This window comes from Betta splendens, chromosome 7 (assembly GCF_900634795.4).
Source record: "Betta splendens chromosome 7, fBetSpl5.4, whole genome shotgun sequence".
NCBI lineage: Eukaryota > Metazoa > Chordata > Actinopteri > Anabantiformes > Osphronemidae > Betta > Betta splendens.
In genome coordinates this window covers 4,515,395-4,537,841 of record NC_040887.2, presented here as the reverse complement: position 1 = coordinate 4,537,841, position 22,447 = coordinate 4,515,395, and the positions used below count along the sequence as shown (strand labels likewise).

At 45.9% G+C, this 22,447-nt stretch overlaps 2 protein-coding genes across 3 annotated transcripts; one reads left to right on the top strand and one right to left on the bottom strand.

The window, feature by feature from the left end:
• The first annotated feature begins 1,584 nt into the window (after nucleotides 1–1,584).
• Nucleotides 1,585–16,049, top strand: rbms2b (RNA binding motif, single stranded interacting protein 2b). Its single transcript, XM_029155541.3, has 14 exons — nucleotides 1,585–2,106; nucleotides 6,739–6,923; nucleotides 9,159–9,217; nucleotides 9,559–9,650; nucleotides 11,478–11,635; nucleotides 11,831–11,910; nucleotides 12,068–12,177; nucleotides 12,275–12,321; nucleotides 12,394–12,487; nucleotides 12,614–12,664; nucleotides 12,794–12,904; nucleotides 13,153–13,233; nucleotides 13,322–13,412; nucleotides 13,504–16,049. Exons 1-13 carry the CDS (start codon nucleotides 2,035–2,037, stop codon nucleotides 13,397–13,399), a joined length of 1,218 nt encoding a protein of 405 aa, XP_029011374.1. The 5' UTR covers nucleotides 1,585–2,034; the 3' UTR covers nucleotides 13,400–13,412; nucleotides 13,504–16,049.
• Nucleotides 15,621–22,229, bottom strand: senp1 (SUMO specific peptidase 1). 2 transcript variants are annotated; one of them, XM_029155531.3, is made up of 19 exons: nucleotides 21,581–22,229; nucleotides 21,337–21,395; nucleotides 21,063–21,250; nucleotides 20,903–20,975; nucleotides 20,323–20,515; nucleotides 20,075–20,219; nucleotides 19,864–19,982; nucleotides 19,328–19,611; nucleotides 19,173–19,236; nucleotides 19,012–19,050; nucleotides 18,818–18,902; nucleotides 18,583–18,723; nucleotides 18,317–18,448; nucleotides 18,018–18,221; nucleotides 17,851–17,930; nucleotides 17,666–17,750; nucleotides 17,283–17,378; nucleotides 17,122–17,196; nucleotides 15,621–15,959 (listed from the first exon to the last, which is right to left on the bottom strand). In XM_029155531.3, the coding sequence occupies exons 1-18, from the start codon at nucleotides 21,712–21,714 to the stop codon at nucleotides 17,134–17,136; spliced, it is 2,184 nt and encodes a 727-aa protein (XP_029011364.1). In that variant the 5' UTR covers nucleotides 21,715–22,229; the 3' UTR covers nucleotides 15,621–15,959; nucleotides 17,122–17,133. The 2 variants fall into 2 exon arrangements, with proteins under 2 accessions (XP_029011364.1, XP_029011363.1); XM_029155530.3 differs by lacking the exon at nucleotides 15,621–15,959 and having other exon boundaries at nucleotides 15,990–17,196.
• Nucleotides 22,230–22,447: the final 218 nt, after the last annotated feature.

Below are 22,447 nucleotides of genomic sequence, written 5' to 3'. Positions count from 1 at the left end.
GCCAAGGAGACGGTGCGGGGCGGAGGAGGGGGAGGGAAAGCGTTCCCAGACAGGGAGAACCTGCTTCATCTGCGACAGCAGTGCCAGTGATAAAAGTGATGACATCCAACAGGAACAGGGAAGAACAGACGGATTAAGAATCCACTCCCTTCATCAAAAGCAGATAAAACTTCAGTGTGAGATCTTTGAAACATCTGTAGATTCAGATGCCAAGGTCTGCTAGACTTTAGTCGCTACCCAACCTGCCCGTATCCTTGAGAGAAGACGGATTGCTGCATAAATCAAGCCCCTGACATTGACACAACCCCAGTGTGTGTATGTAGCTGGAGTGCACACACTCGCTGGAGTGTGTCTGTAATGCTCCGACAAACATTACTCTGGTGGTTTACAACAACAACCAGTCCATGCCTGCATGCGGTGCCATTCGTCTCTGACAACCGCCCCCCCCTCCCCCCCAGCAGCCCTTCATGGGTGCTGCCCTTTGCTTCGCTGTAGCTGGTGCAGCGCGTGTTCATGTAAAGTGTGGCTTCGTGCGTGTTTTCACAGAGAGGTAATTACTGAGCGAGCTATGCTGACAACACCTGAGGAATGCCGAGCATGCACCAGCAGCCAGCGCTCCCCATCACTCACCCCACCTCGCTTCTCCCCCATCTGCAACCATCCCCCATGCAAACCGCAACCGAGAGCCCCGGTCCAACACAAAGTTGAGCGTGACATTTTCACAGGCGTCTTGGGTTTGCAGAAAATGCGAGTCAGACTTTATATAATATTTTCGTTATTCTACCTGGCAACTGTAGCTTATTCTGAAACTATTTTAATAGTAAAATATAGTAAAGAATACATTTACAACACATCGGATTGTTTTGCTTTCTGTCTGTTGGTGCAGGAAACCTTATCCAAGTGCCCACAGCTCCCAAAAGGCCCCACAGTTCCTGTTACTGGTGAATTCAGTGTGTGCTGGCTGGCTCGGGCCCTCTGCCGACTGAGTCACTCCCCAAACTGTCCTTGAGCTCTGCGGAACTCGCAGCCCATCTGGCTGAATACTTGCACACGCATATCAGAACACTGCATAGATTGAAACAGCGGGAGGGAACAACTCTGGGTGACCTAATTGTGGTCCAGTCGAACAAGCGTCAATATCTGGCTGCAGTGAGTGATTGCAACCCAAAATAACACTGGTTTTATGAAACGCTGGTTAGGACGCGGTGTGTGGGAAACAGAGAGAAATGAGAGATTATTAATGCAGCCGAGCCTCTGCCGTCTGTCTGACTAGACTGTCATGATGAAATCAGGATGAAATCCCTTGTGCGTGTAGATCAACATTAGTGTATAGGCCTGTCCTGTGCCGTTCCGTGCCGCTGAAGTTGGCTGTTAAATATGTCTTGTGCAAATGCTATGTTTAAAGAGAACACCCAGCATGGCTGAGTGAGCAATTGCATATGTTCCCTACACACTTGAGGGCTAATCAGTCATAGTACGCAAGACAAAGCAAAAGGGTCATGGGATTTAGTTGCCAAGCAACTTCTGTTGATGCAAACACAGTTTTATTAATATGATGGGGGATTGTTTAAATAACAGAGGCAGGATATCCCATAATGTTTGTTAGAAAGCTATCAATGAAGAATTTGTGCCAGACGGAATCCCAGAATTTAGAATTGTCGAGTTAAAGTCTGGTACAAATACAGGAATGGGGTCTGAAGTTATTCTGTCAAACCCTGTGGAGGCAGGTCTGGGTTTATTCATTACGCTCAAACTGAATCATGAACAGCAGATGCATTAAGGAGGAATTCTGGCCCTGTGGCTAATCTGCGCACCCAGTGTCCTGATTAAACGGGTTCGGTGCGTGGAGACACAGTGAGCTGTAGCGCAGAAGCACACGGCCGCTGTGGTGTATGGAGCGCATCACGGCGCTGGGAAGAGCGGCTCCAATCACCACCGCTGCTCCTGGCTGAATTTCCCTGGCTGACGTCAGCTGACTGCTCCGCTCTCCGCTCTCCGCTCCTTCGGACACAGCGCCGCGGTAAAAAAAAAAAAATGCTGCTCTCTGCGCCGCCACGGACGGGAATCAACTCGTATAACGGCTACGCCGGCAAAAACGCCAAGAAGGTAAGGAGCCGCGCCGCCGCCCGCCTCTCGCCGTGAAACTCTTGCGTAAAACGCGCGACGCGGTTCGTCCGAGCCTCTGCTTAAAGAGCGGCTCGGCTGTTTAAGCTGCAGTGTCCTTGAAAGTGGATCCGGGGCGACGTTTGAAACTGTGTTGCGCGCTGTTGCAAATCTTTGCCGTGGGTTTTTTTTCAGGGGGCTGTTTGACTGTTGGGAACCGCCGACACGGGTCCGTTACACTGTTGCCCGTGGATCTCTACTACGGTTTGCTGGCGTTCGTTCCCGACGCGGCCGCCGCTTTCTTCCTATTCCCAGCCTGCACGCGCGCAGTCCGGCGTCCCGACGGCTCGTATTCAGGCTCCTCCAACGAGCCGGTCGAACACAGACGCATTCAACTTTTAGCCGAATCCACCGAGTCACAATTTGATGCCTTTTCATTGAATTAACCACAAGTTAGCAAAGTTTTCTTTCCTCTTTTACGCGTACATGATACGCCCCACCCCTTTAGTCAAGCAAATTATGACTGAGAGGGTTTTACACTTTGAAAAGGAGGAGAATTACGGGGGCTGCGCGCTAAATCTAATATGGATCAGATATTTGTGGACGCGTTAAGTGTGCAGATGAGTACAGGGTAAATGATACGCGAGGTCCAGTATTGATTAGCCTTCTCATATGAATAATTCATGTGGTGACATTGTTGGCTGCAGCCAACCACTTTTCTGTGCATCCTCTCTAGGTTATTTCTATAGAAAGATATAAAGACTTAGACAAGTGTAAACTGGAGCAGTGAAAGTGTTAACGTGCTAAGATTTCATCCCCAAATGTCTTAAAAATGTTGCAGCTACTGTGACTAGAATTATATATGAGATGTGCCTTTTCCTTCATCCTCAGCCTTTATTGATTAGCAAAGCTTAATTTCCCTTCCCTGCCTCATGGCTGGCAGGAACTCACATTGCATAGATTAATGACCTGGAATTCCTGGAATCCTGGATTCAGACAATGTGCTCATTTCAGGAGGGTGTCTGCAAACTCCGGGCTGTTCCTTGAAAGAAGACGTGCGTTCACTTTTTTTTTTCCCTTGCACATTTCCCATTGTTCGAATGCCAGAGTCACAGAGGCAATGCTTGTAAATCCAGCGTCAAGGGGAAACGCCTGCTCTGTGCTTTTTACTACGAGAAAAGGGGTGGAGAAAAGAAAAGGATTAAGAGACCCCCCTACACACCACACGCCCCTTCCCCCTGCTTTCGATTACCCCCCCCCTCTTTTTTTCTTTCTCCCCTGTGTGTTCCACATACCTTGATTTCTTGTCAGTGCTTCAGTTCACATGGATAAGAGAAGCTGAACATTCCTCCTAACTGATGAACCTCTTGTGCCGAGAATTGACTTTCTGCTCCCATCAGTGCTGTGTATCTGCAGGAAAACTGACTCCGTTCATCGTTTCAGTAGAAAAGATTTTTCAGCTTTTATATCTCTAAGAAACTGGATTAAGTCAAGAGAAGGAAACCACAGAACGCAAAGGCGCATCATCATTTTTCTATTGGGTTATTTCCACTTTGCACCGTTTTCTGGCCGCCTGCAGCTGCACACATCACACAGAGGGATTGTGTTGCTAAACACCATGATCTTTTCCACGGTGCCTTTTAAGGTTTCCTTAACCAAGCAGGTATGACCTCAAAATTCTCACTAACAATATGTCCGTAGCATAGTTGTCAGAGTATAGTAGTAACAATGATCCTTTGACTTAATTATGTAATAAATGTGTTTAACACTTTCTGCTTCACTTGGGATAAATTATCTGAGAAAAGTTGTGATTGTCCTAAAATCCTCAGCGTCAGCTGGACACAGACAATCAGCCTTGTAACTTTTGTGCTGGTACACTTGGACGCATTACATCCTGCCCTACTTAGCACTTATTCTCTCTCAGATGTAAAAGTCCTTGAGTCACCTGCACTCCCCACGGGCATCAACCCTGCTCCCTCCAACTGTAATCACCCCATCGGTCTCCAGCCGCTGCCCGCAGCACCCTCCCTCCCTGCACTGTCCTGAAGGCCACTTGTATTGTGCACAATAATATTAGCGCAAAGTGATGATTTGTCTTTCTGCGACTATAATTGCATATTCCAAAAGCAATGGGGCCCAAAGCCTATGCACATTTCCAGGGAGACTGGAAGGAACCGATCACAGGAGGATTTCCTGTATTAGGCTTCTCGGCATTGACTTGTCTCACTCGGCTCCCACACAACGGTGATGCCTCTAAGAATGCTGTTGAGCCAGCTTGAAGTCCAGCGCAGCCCCCCACCCCTGTGAACACACACACACACACACACACACACACACACACACACAGACACACACACACACACACACATACACACACACACACACACACACCTGTCCACTTCAAGGAGAGAAACACAAACATTTGTGTATTGCAGAGGAATGCAAAGAATGCGTAGAGATGACACTGTTTCGTTTAATGAACAGTGTAAACACATATGTGGGTGGCTGTGGACTGAGGAATAACAAGCAGGAAGGAAATCAGTAAAATGCCAAGAGGTCAGGTTTTGGGCACAGAGTACCTAAGACTGCATGCAGTTTTACTGACTATAAAACGAGCTATGTGATTCCCAGGCATGCAGGTTGAGGGCCCTGCACTCGCTGACCCTCCCTTCTTAACTGCTAATGTGCTCTTCTGCATGCATGTTTGATTGTGTTTGCTCCGGTGTATGAGGCATTGCCTTAAATGGCTAGCAGAACATCTGGGGCTGATGCCGGGCACCGGGTCAGATGGGGAACAGGTATGGAGCTGAGTCATTGCCATCCTTTTGTCGGAAGGAGCTCAGTAGAGTGGTCTTAATGAGACACTGCCTTCTGACTAAAGATCACATGAGAGGGATTAGCACTTTCCACTAACAAGCTCAGATCCTAATTAGACAGGCCTCGCTAGCCAGGCATGGGCGCAGACTTGGTATCCTGTCAGATCCTATCTCCCCAGGACTCTGCAGGTGCATCCCTCCTGAAAGTCTGTGCAGGCCAGTGAAGCACAGGAAGCAAGCGGTGGTGATTGTGAAAAAGAGAAGATTGGAGAAAAACTTATTCCTCAGCTGGAGTAAAAACAAAGGGAGAACGATTTAAAGGCTGAGCCCAAAACAGAATGGTTGTGAAAGATTTGCAAAGGACGTGCTGCTCTCGTTGCTCATGTCAGTGGCGTCTGATGATCTGACACAGTGCTGTGCATTAATAAACTGAGGAGGCTCTAAAAAAGAATGCCACTAACTAACTTGCTTGCGTACACGTTGTCCTTATCAGTTTTGATTCTCTCAAACCTGATATGAGAAGGGCTTGATTTGCAAACATCACAACAGATATCTGATGGATTTAAGAAGTCAAAACCACTGTTGGACCTGTGTCTTGCTGGATGAACGGGATCATCTCAGTTAGTTTGGACACATTCCATAATCCGAGGAGCTTGTTCTCGTAAGAACCGTGGAGCTACTGCAGCCAGTCCAAAGTGAGGCGGTTCCACACTGGAAACACTTGTTTTAGCACCTTCAGCATCACTCAGAGACGAGCTGTGAGGTTTGGGCGTCAGAACTTCTCTTTTTGCGCTCTGTGGCGTTTCCACTGCTTTGGTTGATGTTCAGCCCCCAATGCCACCCCCCCCTACACACACACACACACACACACACACACACACACACACACACACACACACACACACACACACACAGAAATAAAGCCTGAATCCATGACACCCCTGATTAAACTTGAACAGATCTGCAGCAGAGAGAAACAAGAGTTGGTAATTAGCTTGATTCCAGCGGTCCTTTGAGAACTCCCGCTCCTTTAATAAGCTTGTGGTCCAGTTGTGACCTTGTGGCGTCCAACAAGCTGTCCTATTGTTCCGTGGGGCTGCCCCCACTGACCCTAACTAATCAAACACTTCCTCCTCCTCCAGCAGAGAAAGGGAGGCAACGGCAGCACCAAACATAGCTGACATTTCACTTCCTGGAAAGCTCGAGCTCAGTTTCTCTCATAACATGGTGCAAGATTTTGTTTAGTTTTTTATGTGAAAACAACTCATTTTTCAACTTAACTTTTCAAAGAAAGTCTCTTAGCTTTTTCTAAAGGAGCTGGAAAGCTTAATTCTTTTACTGTAAATTCCAGCAGCCCGAGTTGGTTTGGTCGCGTTGCCTTCAGGACACTGGAGGCCCGAGCACCTCCTAACATGCACGTTTAGTGTCCTGGAACAGATCAAACACCGCCATGTTGTTGAGACTAAATATTAAAATCTCCAAAGCCTATTGCTGCCTGACATTTTAGGCTGATGGCCGTCAACGAGAATTAGCTTGTTGCATCACTGTGAGTGAAGTCTCAGCATAGTGCTCCTTTCATTCGAGCACACACCTGTGAAGAGTATTTAGGCAAAGTGAGGTGTTGGGTGACGACTGGGTCAGCGCCGCTAACGTGAACATTATGGGCCTGTCACCCGGTGCACACGTTCATCATTCATTCATGTATCACTCATTCATTTCAGCTCATCGTCTTCTAACTCCTTGTGTGACATTGTTTTGCATCACGTACCCGTTTCTGTAAAATCTGAAATGTGACCGAGCCCCTTGTTTTGTCCTGCAGCAGACGTATGTGTCCCCCTCCAACCATCAGATGGCTCCTCCCAGCCCCAACACTAACAACAGCAGCAGCACCACCTCCATCAGCAACGGCAGCGGCGGGGCAGAGACGCTGAGCAAAACCAACCTGTACATCCGTGGCCTCCACCCGGGAACCACAGACCAGGATTTGGTCAAACTCTGTCAACCGTAAGTCCCCCCGAAAAACAATGGCTTCCGCCTCCAGTGGCAGGCCAGATAAGCATCTCCTGCTGGTGGATTGATGGGTGGACGGTGACGGGGAGCTGGCTGCTTGGCTGGAAGCCTGGATGGGTTGCATAAGTCCCTGAGCAAATATAGAGGCTGCACAGTTTGCTGAAACTCGAAATGTGCATGAATGCTAATGCACACCTTAGCAGGTACGCGGGAGCGGAGCAGGGATCATTCACCGGCCTTCTGGACAAACCAGCAGCCAGCTGGGATTTGAACCAGCAGCCAGCTGGGATTTGAACCAGCAGCCAGCTGGGATTTGAACCAGCAACCAGCCGGGCTTTAAACCAGCAGCCAGCTGGGCTTTAAACCAGCAGCCAGCTGGGATTTGAACCAGCAGCCAGCTGGGATTTGAACCAGCAACCAGCCGGGCTTTAAACCAGCAGCCAGCTGGGATTTGAACCAGCAGCCAGCCGGGCTTTAAACCAGCAGCCAGCTGGGCTTTAAACCAGCAGCTACGTACAGAATGTTTAGTCTCTGACACTTACACTGTTTATTATTTATGCAAGTCCCCCATTGCTCCTTTTTGAAGTTATGGCTCCACTCTGCTTCCTTTAGTAGACACCATATGATAACCTTGCTCTTGACAGTTTACTATATGCAAACACAATGTTGCTTGCACGTCTTGTGACTGTGTTGTGGGCAGCTTTTAGTCAGACACCAAAGAAGAGCATCAAGCAGTCCATATGAAATGTTTGTTAGGTCTGCTGTGGAACACATCAAAACAAGCAGGGCTCAGATGAATGATCTGGGTTCACTTAATTGAATTCTGGAGCCTGGTGATGAGAACCAGAGGAGCGGCGGGGGCCGGGTAAGAGAAAAGGAGGAAAAGGAGGCTCGGGGAGCGATTGAATAATGGAGAGAAGGGAGGGGTCTGGTATTTTACAGCTGTCTGGAAGATATGGCTCACATGAAGCTGCCCAACCCTACAGGAAACGGTGAACCCAGGGGAAAGGGAAAGACAAACAAGGGCAACGGCATGAGGCGGGGGAGGTAAGGGGGGGCGAATGGAGGGAGTCAGAGGGGGAGGAGCGATGGGAGGCAGTGGGGCTCTCTGCGCGCGGCGCTGCTGCTTGGGTCCTCGCCCCGGTCCGTCGCCGCTACCGGACTCGGCACCGGGCGCTTCTGCACACATGGCTGAGTCTGTTTTCACTACGCATCATGTGCTGCGAGACCTTTGAGCGCCGTTCGGTAAATGGGTGTCTCAACTGTGTGAGCGTGGGGGGGGGGTCAGTAAGCTGACATCTTAAGCACCAGTCATCATTCTGAAGCAGTGGATGGCAGTGTGTCTGTAATGATGCACATGACTAATGAGGAAGACATCTTTCCAGTCCAGTTAGTAGCAACTGGAAAATATATGCATGCAAATATACAGAAATATACAAAGAAATTAATATTATTTCACCTTATTCATGGTTCTCTCTAAAGCCATGAAGTACATGTGAAGCTACATTGAAATATTTATATTCCCAACATGTAGCAGTGTAGCCTTCCGTTGCACTATCAATAATTTATAATTGCTAGTTGTTTAATGTTTAAAATAATAATGTCACCAGGTGACCTTAAGTCATGTCAGTAAAGATTACAGATTAGATGTTTATTTCAAAAAGTAGTAGCAAACGGGAAAAAAATTTATTTCCAATTCAAAGAAATTCAACAGATTAACTGTGAGATTACATTTTTAGCAGATCATCTTTTAATCCTTTTTTTAAGTGTATTTTGAAAGTGACTCCTGATGAACAGTGTTCCTTATAAAAGCCGGGTGGCGATGGAGGGGCACTAGGACCCGGTGCTGGGCTCTAACGCTGCTGGGAGAGGAGCTGGTTAGTAGAATGGGAGTATGGCTGGGAGCCAGCGCTGGACGGGGCAACCGAGGAGAGGCGGATCAGATTACACTGCATGCACATGCCTGCAGAGATGGGAACGATAGACGCGCTGCGGCACTCAAGCACCGGCCCGAGTCACACGCTGTCCTGTGGATCCGCAGTACCAGCCCTCAGTCACACTCAGTCCTGTTGGACTCCCCTGGAAGGATTAACCGCGTTACGAATACCAAATGACTCAATATTTACCTATAAAGATAATATATGTAGAAAAATATTCAGTGTATTCACGTTCCATTTTCAGCTCACAGTCCAACAACAACTGTTAAGTGAAAGATGAACTGTTTTTCAGGTACGGGAAAATTGTCTCCACCAAGGCTATTTTGGACAAGACCACCAATAAGTGCAAAGGTGAGACGTGAGTAAGCGCTGCATTAGGCCAGAAGGCGCTTCCCCACAACATGGCTCCTTAAGCAGAAGCCCGAGGCCTCAGAGGCCTCTAGGATGCTTCCTGTCAGCTGACTGTACTCTCACCGCAGGTGAACAGCCATGACGCATCTACTGCGGGTTGTTGGTTCTAGGATTAGTGCAGCTCATTGACTCATTCCGGGGAATAGACTGCAGTCAGCAGCCATGTTGTGGTGGAGCTCTGCCTCGGCCCAAACCCGTCTGATGCCACTTTAAATTGCATACACGTGTCTATAGACTGGAATGCATATCCTACTGCTATAACTATGCGTCGGCTCCTGCAGGCTACGGCTTTGTTGACTTTGACAGTCCGGCCTCGGCCCAGAAGGCGGTGACGGCGCTGAAGGCGGGTGGGGTGCAGGCTCAGATGGCCAAGGTAAGACTGCACTTGAACCGTCGACACGCGGCGGCGTTCCTGTGCCTCGCGCTCCACCTCCGTTTTCCTTTCTCCCCGTTTTTGGTTTTTCCACGCTCTCCAAATAGAAGTCAATTTAAAAAAATGCCCCGGTTGATGCGAGTGTGTGTTTGTGCTGGGCGGTCCGTGAGTGGGGGTGTGCTTAACTCTGTGTATTTAAAGGTATTAATTCTCGGGGGCGTTTGTGAGCGGCGCGTGCTGGTCCGTGTGCGTGTGCGCGTCGTGCTTCGTCGCGGTGACGGCGTTGGGGGAGTGTGTCCCGGGGCCCGTTCTCCAAGCTGCCTGCACAAAGGACCTGCCTGTTCTCCCCAGTGGCATCTGAGTCAGTGTCTGAGCAGTTCCCCAGTCAGCAGGGCCCTGTGCCCGGACTCCCGCCCTGTCAACACACACACACACACACACACACACACACACACACACACACACACACACACACACACACAGAGGCGCACACACACACACACACACACACACGCACGCACATGCACACACACACACACACGCACGCACGCGCACGCGCACGCACACACACACACACACACACACACACACACACACACACATGCACACACACCAGCCTTGCCTCAACCGGATTATGACACACACGCACAAGCACGCACTCCACCAACACCCTGGGAAAGCTGATCTCCCGTTAAGCTGGATCACTGACACTCATGCGGCGTCGTGCTCGCGAAATAACTCGATTTCACTCACCCCCTCGCTCCGGTTTACGGCGAGCCTCGCATTTGCGTCAGATTTCTCTCTGACTCAGTCTGAGTCACTTACGGCCCAGCGCCGCTGCAGGTCTCCTCTGCTCCGGGCGGCTGCGAGCTGGCGACGCGGCCGCGAAGGAGGGAGGTGAGGAAGAAATCACCTTCAGCAAAGGTCGCAGCGATTTCACATGCATTATTCATGGGATTGAAATTAATTCACGCTGCATTTACAGCTTTTTAATCACATCTGCGCTCTTAGATGATGAATATGCATCATGGTTGGAGGGCGACACAGATCGGTTATCTTACAAGATACTGATGGTCAAATTAAATTTGTTTGAGCAGGAAGCACAGAGAAAAGTCAACAAGAAAGTTCAAAAGTGTAAAATCAAAGTGAAGCACTTTGAGCTTCTTTCAGGTTGTTTTCGAACTATTTCAAATTCAGATTCGCATTGAGAAGCTGCATAATGTGTGTGAGTTATGCAAACAGACAGCGCTGGTCCTGTGCATGCGTTCAAGGTCAGGATTACTACATGGAGTAACTGCTTGAATGCAGGCGTCTTATTATTTCCATGACCTAAGAAACAAGATTATAATGTTTGCCTTGTGGGGAGATTAAAGCACAATGCGTTAGATGTTCTTGAGATCATTTCCAAAGGTCTTTGTCCGAAATGTCTTCGCTGTAATTCTCCACCGAGCGAAAGCACATCAATTCCGATCATCCGAGGATGGAGCGCCTTTGGAAATGTAATTATGCTTTGATATCACATTACCTGGATCCTGTGCGTTCGCCCTCTTAAGAGGCTAGTCGCACACAATGGCCCTGTCTTCTGCTCCGCTGGTAATAACCTGTGAGTGACTGAGTGCAAGGGAAGAGTGTGAAGAAGAAAGAAGAGCGACCGGGATGAATCCAAGTTGAACAGATAGAATTAAAATGGAAAGAAGTTCAACTGGAGTTCAGCTAGAACCAGAAATGCCTCCAAATATTGAACATCTAAAAGTTGCTGTTATGAGCAGCTTCTTTCAGACCTCGCGGTTTTCTGACCCTCTCTCCTTTTGGCCTCTGTGCATTCAGCAACAGGAGCAGGATCCCACCAACCTGTACATCTCCAACCTGCCGCTGTCCATGGACGAGCAGGAGCTGGAGGGGATGCTGAAGCCGTTCAGCCAGGCCATTTCCACGCGCATCCTCCGCGACGCCAACGGGACCAGCCGCGGCGTGGGCTTCGCCAGGTACGAGCTCCATGGTGTGACGTAGGTACAGCGACGGCTCGTTTCCGGTGTGGCTCAGCCGGGAGGTGAACTCCCTGTGGAGGGTGCGCCCCCTGGTGGCCGGCACGTGTAAAGTCTCCAGGTGGAAATGGAGACGCACAGTGGGAACGTTTTCACCTGCTGCCGTTTAACTCATGGCGCTAACTCGTCCCGTAGGATGGAGTCGACAGAGAAATGTGAGGCCATCATCCAGCATTTCAACGGGAAATATATCAAGACTCCCCCCGGAGTACCAGGTGGGTCATTTAGTTCAACATCTTGATATGTTTTCAATTTTCAGTCTAAATTTCTAGTCCAAAGTAACACTCCAGTCCAAATGGCTTATATGACTAAAGTCAATGTTATTGTTCATATAATATGGAATATTTAATATTCTGCAAATCCCTGGTCCAGTGCCGTCAGAACCCTTGCTGTGTAAATTTGCTGATGGAGGCCAGAAGAAACGTCAGAGCCAAGGAAAATATCTGCAGAACGGGCGGCCGTGGACGAGGGACGGGGAGACTGTGAGCCTTTGCCCGAGTCTTATTTCAATATCTGGCTTTAGGCTTGGGGCCATTGATCGCGTCCCTAATTGCATGCTCGATGGTCTCTTTTCCCCAGGGAGGAATGACCCTCACCTACGACCCCACCACGGCCCTGCAGAACGGGTCAGTGCAGTAGATCTCTCAGGGAGTGGGCTCATGCTGCTGGGACTAACGACCTGCTGTCTCTTTCTGCAGCTTCTACTCGTCTCCCTACAGCATCGCTCCTAACCGGCTGATTGGTCCCACCTCCCTCTCCCCATACATGCATTCCCCTGTGTCCACCTACCAGGTACTGGAGCTGCTTCAGAGCCTTAAAGCTGCAATCAGCCTCTATGTTACTTAGTTGCTTCTATACGTATTCTTTGTATATTTTCTGTGGATAAAGCTGTTGGTTTAATGCAGTCTCAACCTGCAGGTACACAACCCATCCTGGATCCACCACCAGTCATACATCATGCCCCCAGCAGTGAGTGAACTTTGAACTTTGCTCTCTGCCATCGACGCTCTCAGTGCTAACGTGTGTGTGTGTGTGTGTGTGTGTGTGTGTGTGTGTGTGTGTGTGTGTGTGTGTGTGTGTGTGTGTGCTCTGCCGCAGGGAGCGGTTCTGACGCCGGGAATGGACCACCCCATGTCCATCCAGCCCACCTCCATGATCGGGCCTCTGACGCAGCAGCTCAGCCACCTCTCCATGGGCAGCAGCGGCGCAGTAAGTGGCCCAACTCGTAGCATTTAGCCGTCGCTGGTATTAAACCTGCTGAGGCTCCACTAGACATCCGGAGCAGATATCAGGTAATTACGTTTTTAGCGACGAGACAAATGATTCCGGTGGAGATAAGTAAATGAGGTTTGGCCAAATGGGGCCGGTAACAATAACATGTTGTGTGTAGCACAGCTTTATGTGACGTGTTGGTGCCAGTAGAGCTGTAATGTCTAATGAACTCATCCATCCTACAGTACATGCCTGCAAACACGTCTATGCAGGGGACCTACATCCCACAATACACCCAAGTGCCTGCCACCAACATCTCAGTTGAGGTGAACACATCTGCTTTTCGTCCCTGCAGCAGTTTAATGGTCCGACGTGTGTGAGGAAATCACTCATGTGTTTCCACCTCCCTCTCAGGAAAGTGCCGTCCAACAATCTGTTGCCATAGAGACGCCTACAGAACACACGACCTACTCCTACCAGCATAACAAGTGAGGAGGAGGCTGAGGTGGGTTTCCTCCTGCCGGTGTTTGAGTCTGTCTGTTTTCTCCTGCGCCGCGCTCCGCTTCTAATCGGCTGCTTTTGTCGCCCCGTGGCAGATTTTCCTCTGGAGCCGGAGACGCTCTCACGGGACCCAAGTGCTGAAGCTATGGTGACTCTGCACTCAGACACTCGGGAGGAACATGGACTGTTACACAGAAATGACAAACAAAAGATATTTTCTACAAACTCAAATTTTACAACAAACTCTTTCACTCCACACGAGCGCGACGGGACGATAGCGGGCGACGGGAAACGGAAGGAGCGTCTATTTTGATAACACTCACATGCAGACTCGCATTCTACACGTTTAAAAAAGGTTTTGTTTTTTTAAACACTATTTCGCAAAACTAGAAGAAAACAAAAAGAACATTTCAACACCATGTTTTACTTGGAGTCATGTCTTGTTTTGATCTTGTGCTGATTTGACTCTTTGTTTTTCCGTCTGACACATTTTGTACATACTTCTTTGTTTTGGTGTGTTTCTACAGTAGCTTCACGTGTCCTTTTCTTTTGAATAAGTGGTGCAAACATTTGAACACGGAAGGTAGACAGAACCGTCTGAGCTCATCCAAACAGCTGATGGCTCCCAGTCTAACCACACATGGTGCTGACCCGCATTAGTTTCCTGTCGAGTGGCCGCGACTTCTCCCGGGATCAAACCTGAGCTGAAGCGGCCTCGCTTCTTCTCGGCACTTGTTTCTCCAGTAACTTGTAGTTTCAGCAACGCTTCAGACAATCAGAAGATCACAGAGAACACGCAGAAGCAACGGCGTTTAGTGGCAGGTGTCTTCTTTAAACGAGCCGAATAGTTTTCAAGCATTCCAGAGATTAACAGAAATACAGACGACTCACTTTGAGCTGCTCCACTTGATGAAACCCAAAGTGCAACAGGGATCACGTCACACAGAGCTGCCTGTAAATAAGAGATTTAAATGGTTCTGGCTTTGTTTTGATGCGGTGATGCTTCCGTTGATTTGTTAATGTATCAAATTGTGTGATCGTCGCCAGAGCGTGTTCCGCAGCATGAATTGGATGCTCGTAGACTATGTAGATGAGCTGGTGAAGCATGGCTCTGGCCTGTGCTCTCAAGGCAGATTATTATAGCGTCACACATTCTGAAACACAGGCCACTCATGCATGTTTGCATTTATTTCCGCATTATTTTTCACCCACATTTTTATTTAAAGGTTCCCTTTTTTAAATTCATTTTTAATACTTTTAAGATTGATCTTATTTTTCAAAGAAGCGTTGACTTTATTTTTGATAGCGTGTTGTGTAATTCATAGAGAGACGTAACTTAGAAAGTAGCGATTGTGCGTTGGCAAACTTCCGTCCTTCTGGTTCCAGTGCTGTCGCTGAAGAGGCTTTAAGGTGTATTTGTGGCCGTTACCGTTCTGTCCGTGTCACCAGTATTGGCACTTTATGAACAGGACTCCTAATCGTGGATGAATCATATGCTCGGTTCAGATGCATTACTAGAGTTTCGACCCAAGCAGCTGGATCAAATGTTAGGAGGAATATATGTTGAAAACCTTGACGTACCTCATCCTGCCTGAGCAACGTGGGTTCAGTTTGTGTAAAAAGGTTCACCGGCAATAAACAACTAAGTTAGGTCTCATGGCTGTTCACAGCTGGTACTGTGTCCACTTTTCCGTCCAAATTTCGTAACGCATGCCCAAGGTCCAAGATCTATGCAACTAATTTATTATCCTTTTAAATGCAATATTACAAATAACAAAAACACCTCTTTCTTTCATTACGTACATTCAGACTATTTTTGGGATCACGTTGTTCATTGAAAGGGAATGATTTCACGCCACAGTTGTCGATACAACAGTGGGAAATGTAGCTTCTCCAAAAACGTATGTGGCAACTGCTGTGTGTGTGTGTAGGTGCGGGAGTCACCGGTCTATCCAGATTTTATTCTACATCCTGTTTGTCTTTCACCATTCCGTCCATTCGTGACGTTTATGTAAAAGGTTGCATCTTCTGAGTTCTGTCTGGTTGGACTTGATACCTCCCACCTTGCTGAGTAATTGAAAATCACAGAACAGTTTATTTCCCAGAAAAGAGTTTAACTTCACAGAAATGCCTTAGATTTCATGGGAAGGGATGGTGAAGGGCTAGGATTAGGTAAGCTTGACCTCTGACTGGAATTCTTTTCATACACTGCTAATGTTGAAAGGATTTTTATTACAACGAACTACTCTGAACATAGATATGTGAAGCTAAGAAATGTTTGCAACGTTGCTATTACGCTCCATTGTCATTCCGTTGTTTATCAACCACATTAGCAGAGAGGTGGTTTATTGACTTTGAAAAATGTTGCTGCTAATTCTGGACTGCTAAGTATTTAGAAAACCTTTAGCTGAAGCTCATTCAATATATCAAGTCACTTGGGGTTTGTAACTCGTGTTCAGTGATGTCCATGGAGTCTTCTGCTTGTTTTGTTCATCAAATAACTTCTCCTCAGTAAATGTTTGTCTTTCTGTGCCATGATGCAGGTCTTTGTCTTCTCCATAGAAAAAAAACACTACAGCTGTTAAACATTAAACTTTGATTTCAAAGTTGTCTTTTTTTTTAATAAATGTTTTTTTTTCCACTGTGGGTTCTGTACTTTTATCATTTACAAACATCTTTTACCAAAAAGCCAACACACACATTCTTCTCATACTTCTCAAATGTGTCTCTTCAAACCCAAAAGACTGATGTCAGTCACATTAGATTTTTTTCTAAAATGGCGTTTGCTCTACATAAAAAATATAGGAAATACGTAAAAAAAAAGTATATTACACTGTTCAAGAGGTTGTATATGTACAAAGTTCAAAATATACTGAATATGCCCAAATTTTGCAATTGAACTAAAAAGACTTAAGTACATAAAATAGACTTTGACAATTAACTTACAAGCTTTTTTGAGACATAGCAAAAAACAGAAAATTACCATGTTTTTGTGACCTGCTCCTCCAGGTTGAAAGTAGGACTTTGTCACAATTATGGGGTAAGACACAATGTTTTCTTCAAACCTTATACTCTAAGGCAATTTCACATTGAAGTGTTGTGCACTGAATCAAATTAATGAAATAATCAAGTTTTAGATGTAATGTTTATATTGCAAAAACATAACAGAACAAATCCCAAATTGTTAGAATCTTCGCCCAAAAACAGTTTGTGTGCATTGACAATTTTGAGGTAAACTGAAATTTTGCACGAGTATCAAATACTGAGTAAAACCAAAATAGAGTATTACTGTCATAAATATGCAGCATAACAGACTCATCTCCCTATGAGACAAAATCATGTAAACTGTGCCTTCGTCAGACTGAGGACACGGTCAAAGTCAGTACAAATGTAATCTCACCACCCGTTAAGGCTGCGAAATACAAAACGTGCAGCGTTCCTGCTGCTCTACTGAAGCCCCGTGACTGCACAAAGTCACGAAAACTACAGAAAACAATTGAGAGGCAGTGCTTGTGTTCTCTAGCAACTTCCCATCAGCTGATCAACTGAGGACTTAACTGAATGTAGAAGATGGAGAATTACAGGGCTGGTTCCTGATCTAAGGAGCTGGTGTACAAGACTTTCTCAAAACAGGACTTGTCCTGGAACTTGCAGCTGAATGTCAAAATTTGCACATATAACACTGCAAGACGATGAGAGACGAGTTCACGAACCTCATCCTGATATCACAACAGCTTGTGATGAAGAATCTCCCAAACCATTCTTTTCCTGAAATAGGGCATGTGTGTCTGGGAATAAGAAAAAAAAAAAGGTTGTAGGAGCGGTTCAGGCAATATTCCAGGTAAATTGTCTGCTTTATTGCTGGTTTTATTACCTGTGTGAATGTGATTGGTCTGTCTTTGGTAATGTAATCTGCATATTTGCAAGTGAACATTCCACAGTCACTACCATTCATCTGCTGAGGAATTTCCTGAGAGCAAATTAGAGATAAAAGTTATGATACAAAACTTAAGACAAAGTAAAAACACAAGGCTGCACTAAACACGGCTCCTATGCGTCTACACATCATATGATGCCTGTGTCCTTTTACATCTGCTACACAATTCTGGTGACTTGTATTCAGACACCGGCAACCATGAAATACAACCTGGAACCTTCTGATAACAGAAATCCATTTTCAGTTCCATAATACATGTAATATGATTACAACACATCAATTAAATTAAGATACATGATGGTCATGCGTTTAGAACTTACATGGCGCTTTTTGCTGTGCAGAGTCCAGCCTGAGGTATCTAGTTCTTTGCCCTTCTTGTCCTTACTTTCCTGCTGTAGGTATTCACTGGGGAAACAAATAGAAGCAAATATTATATGCATTAATTCCTTTTTATACAACATTGAAGTGTTTGCCATTCAAAAAATAAATCTTAAGAAAAACTTACAACAATATTTTACATGCTTCATCGTTGTTTCCTCCCATTGAATCAAGGTACATAATAGCCTTTTTCCGGAAATCTATGACCTGATAGGAAGTACCAAAAATGAATATAGAGCAATTTATGTGCCAGTCTGTTGTCTGGAGTTCACTGTTATGATGAGTAGAACTTACAGAGAGGCACCAGTGCACCCCCAGGTGGACAGGGATCAAAAGGATGTCCTTAGAAAAGATGTCCATCTTTTTGGTCCACCGGCGTACAGCAGAGTAGCCGCTGCTGCGCAGCTTTGGGTAGAAAAATGTGTTGAATGTATTGACTGATGGCAGGCTGGGGTCTTTACTTCGCTCAACCAGCAAATTCATGTAAAAGTTGATCACCTGAAAGATAAGCAGGGAACAAGTTATTTAACCTCCATGCATAACAAAATTATATCTAACTGGGGCAAAATTAAAGCATGCTGATTAGCACTCACTTCATCATTGAGCCAGTTAAGGTTGCTGAGGGTCTGCAGGTCTTTGCGTGTAAGGCTGAGACCAAAACCTTCACTCAGTACTTCATGAGGACTACCTCCTCTAAATGCCCTGTTGACTGCAGCTTCCATTTCCTTGGCAAAAAAAAAGAGTAAAAGCAGGTGAAAACTTTTAAATGACATTAATGATAATGATAATAATTACTTTTTATTAGAAACTGCTGAGAAGACATTAAAGTATTTGTATAATTATATACAGAAAACAATACCATTGAGAGTTCAGGAAATTCTGGTTTCTCTTTCAGAAGCTTTGATTCTTCAATCACAGGAGACAAAGGAACCTCTTTCTCCAAAGGAACTCGGATATGGACCTCAACGTCTGGGCTGCGATGCCCTTCTTCAGAAAGTCGCTGGGAAGCATTAACCATTTGCCACATGTTAGTAGAATACCTAGAGGTTGAGTTGAGCTGAATTAGAAAGAGGGTCTCGGTGGTCCACAGTCACCTGACGGAGCAGCCTGGCAGCCAAAGCCTCCTGCTCTTCAATCTGTCGCCTTCTTTCTCTTGCCCGAGAGTCATACATACTTGTCCTATGATGGATAAAGAAAATACTTTTGGGCTCTATCTGGACACAAAATTTAAAAAAACATTTAAGCACTTATGTGCAAGCATCTATTAACCATGCAAGCATGTACTTACAATTCTTTTATCCATAACTCAGCTTGGAAACACGGGACACTGTAACAACAGACAGTTGAGGATGACATATTCAAAGTCTTCTACAATCATTATCATAGTCTTTGCTTCATGTTGAGGGTCATTATTGGAAATTAAGGCAAAGTTTGTCAGTAAATACTAACCTTGAGCTGTCCTGCTTTTTTCCCTTCTGCTCATGCACAATAATTACAGAGTCACCATCACAAGCTAAACAAAAAAGGATAAAAAATAATTTACTTAATTATTACCACAACCAGTTTAACTGTGCTTAATGTAGGTTTGTAAATAAGTACCATACCTGATGACTGCGTGTCCTGAGAAGAGTTATCGTGCAGAGCAGGTGGAGAGGGAACTGTTAAGGCTGCTGCTGTACTGAAGCTCAGGTCAGTATCCAGACACCACGGTTGAATCACTGGCTTGCTGGACGTTCCCACTGGGCTGGGGAGGTTGCTGGAACTTTGACTTGACAACCCTCTTGGACTGGGGGGGCTACTGGGTTCCTCGGAAGTACCTGCTGCTGCTGCTGACCCAGGTGAGGACGAGAACTGCAGCAATCTACGGCTGGTTGTCAGAAAACTAGAGCTGAAAGATGTGACAGAGGAAAGCAGGTGAGAGAGCAAACATCATTGAAACATAGTCTAAAAGGTGTTAGATAATCACTTACAGTTGTGTTAATTGTATTCTATTCATAAAGCATACACCCACAACTCACGCAACTTACATTTCATCATAATTAGTCCGATGTTCTAACTAGACTATGCATAACTTTCTTACACATATTTTCTTAACAGTGTGACGCTGACATTAAAAATCTGTATTTCTATGAATACTTACAAATCTCTGTGTGACCTCACGAATGCATGTGAACCGCCATTGCGAAGGCATGCTGATTGGCCACCAGAGACCATGGTGAGAAGCTGCCTGTAGACCTCCTTCTCTTCTTCACAAACCGACTGGAAACACAACAGCAGAGCCATTAAATATACATTGTAATGCAACAACTGTAGCTGAAGCAATAGCATAGAAACTTATGGTGATGGCTGACCTCCTGTGCTGTGGAGTGAAGCCTGGCTCGATTTAAGCAGCCAGATGAGGTGCTGTGGGTCGGGCTCTGCATCACTTTGATGGGAAATGTCTTCTCATACATACTTGTGCAGGTGCTGTTTGTTGTCCCAATGCCACTACACAAACTACAAGGACAAAAATACAAACAAATCTGATAAACTGAACATGTTAATTATTCAAACTTCATACTACAACAGACATTTTAACAGGATTTAAAGCAGGATGTACCTTGGTGTTGCATGTGGACGGAGGTTTAGGGGCCTGCCAAGCCGTGGTGAGGGTTGCAATTTAGGCGTGATGGAAGGTGGCAAGTTAACTGAATGTCCATTTGTTTTTGGCACTTCACGATGTGTAGGACTCATACAAACTTGCCTCCTGCAGACTTTTGATCCCATAAAGGACTTCTCATTGCGTGACCATTCTGAAGTAGCAACAAAAATACAAAGCGCTACAATCATCATTGTGCTCAAGTGTATACAAACTCTGGCAAGCTTCATATGCTTTAAGTGTTTTTACACAAGCCATTAACAGGTGGGTTTACAGTTTCTATGCGCCACCCGATTTTGTTCATGTTAATAAACAGTTAGATTTAGCTTTGTTGGTCTAATTTAAGTGACCAGACATAACACTACGCAGGTGAACTGCCATGTGCAAATCTATAAAAAAATCTTTATCCACAATATTTTAGAAGCAATGTGTATTTGGCATGTTGCAAGCGTTGTGCTCTTGCCTGTATTAGGGAAAAAGTGGGCCATCTTTAAAAACACAAAGGAGCCGCATTCTCCTTCAAGAGAGCCAATGGCCTTACCTAATTTTGATGTTTTCCATTCCAAAGTTGAGGGAGCAGCGAACTTTTCGGTCACAGAGTTTCTTCCAACATCCTTAGACAAAGACATTTATGGTATTTTAAATAACAGAAACTAGTTCAAACATAATAAACAGTCAGGGACCAACAACAGGTTCCTTACCGGCCTTCCTGCCCAAACTGCTGCTGATGTTGAGGGCTGTGGCTGGGATTCTGGAGGCGGAGGACCAGGGGAGGCAGGCAGTATATTTCTCAAGGTAGGGCTTACATTCATCCTCATCCACGTAGCCACACTGGAACTATGGCTCTTAACCCCTTCAGCTGCAGTCTTGACTGTGTCAATTAAGTCCCCTATGTAATTCAAAAGCAGACATTAGTCAAGCAAGACTGCAAATCCTCACACCAACCGTCAGTGATTTGAAAGATGCTACTATTACCCATTCGTGACCTCTTTATCACTAAACCGTCTTGGTCGAGGTTGTGTCCATCTTCCAAACTAAAGCACAGAATGACGTTAGACCGTTAGTAACAAACGTTTCGGACAACTGAAATAACTTTCTTCAAATTATAAAATTAGGTTGAAAACGCTAAATGTCTGTTAAATGTACACTTCAAAATGTTATTTCAGACTAAGAAGCAGACAACCGGTTACACAAGAGAAAAGCCTTTTAAATCTCATACCATTCAAGCGGTCTTTTCCTCCTGATCGGACCATCTCTTGGCTCCCGGCGTGCATCTATGTGCTCTTCAGCAGGTACATCATTGCGTAAATTGGCGAAGTTTGTTTCGATCCATTCGTAGATTTTATTCAACATGGCTCAAAAGTTTTAGAAATAGCGCCGCGGGTTCAAAGCAAAACGGTTATAGTTGCTTTCTACCTGTCAATACACCGAGCCCAAGCTGTGCTGATATACCTAATTCGACCGAGGCGGGCTAGCTGGGGCTACTTCAAATGTTAACACTCCTCACAAATATCATTGTATATTCCCACGAAAGACGCTAACCTTTAATATTTGCTGCTTGCCTAGCTAGCACGCTAAGTACCCAACTACCTTGCTAGCTACCGTTGCTAGCCGCGCGGCTAATTTATGGAAGTGTGCCTAATTTCCACCAGGAATGCGATACGTCGCAGCCAGCACGTTCGGAAAAACGATTATCATTTTGAGTCACACCCAGAATTATTTTTATATCCTTAACGTGAATTTAAATAGCAAATAAACTCGCTGAAGAACAACATCTCCCGCTTCTTCCTCATTCAAAACCACAACATGGCTGAACGGGACGCTCCACCATTGCAGGCTGCGATTGGATGGCTGTGTGTTGTAAATCCGAGTGTGCCCGACGTCTACTGGTTCCCTGCGGACAGGGTCGAGCGTTGAATGTGACGTCACACCCGCCGGCATTTGACTTCGCGTATAAGCTATTAAACCTAAAACATAGCGCAGCATATTTATGAATGATTGAATAAATAGTGGCCTGTAATCTTAGAGACGCTATGATATGTTTACATTGTTGAGGTCAAGCTTCTTTTTGTCTATTCAAAATTAA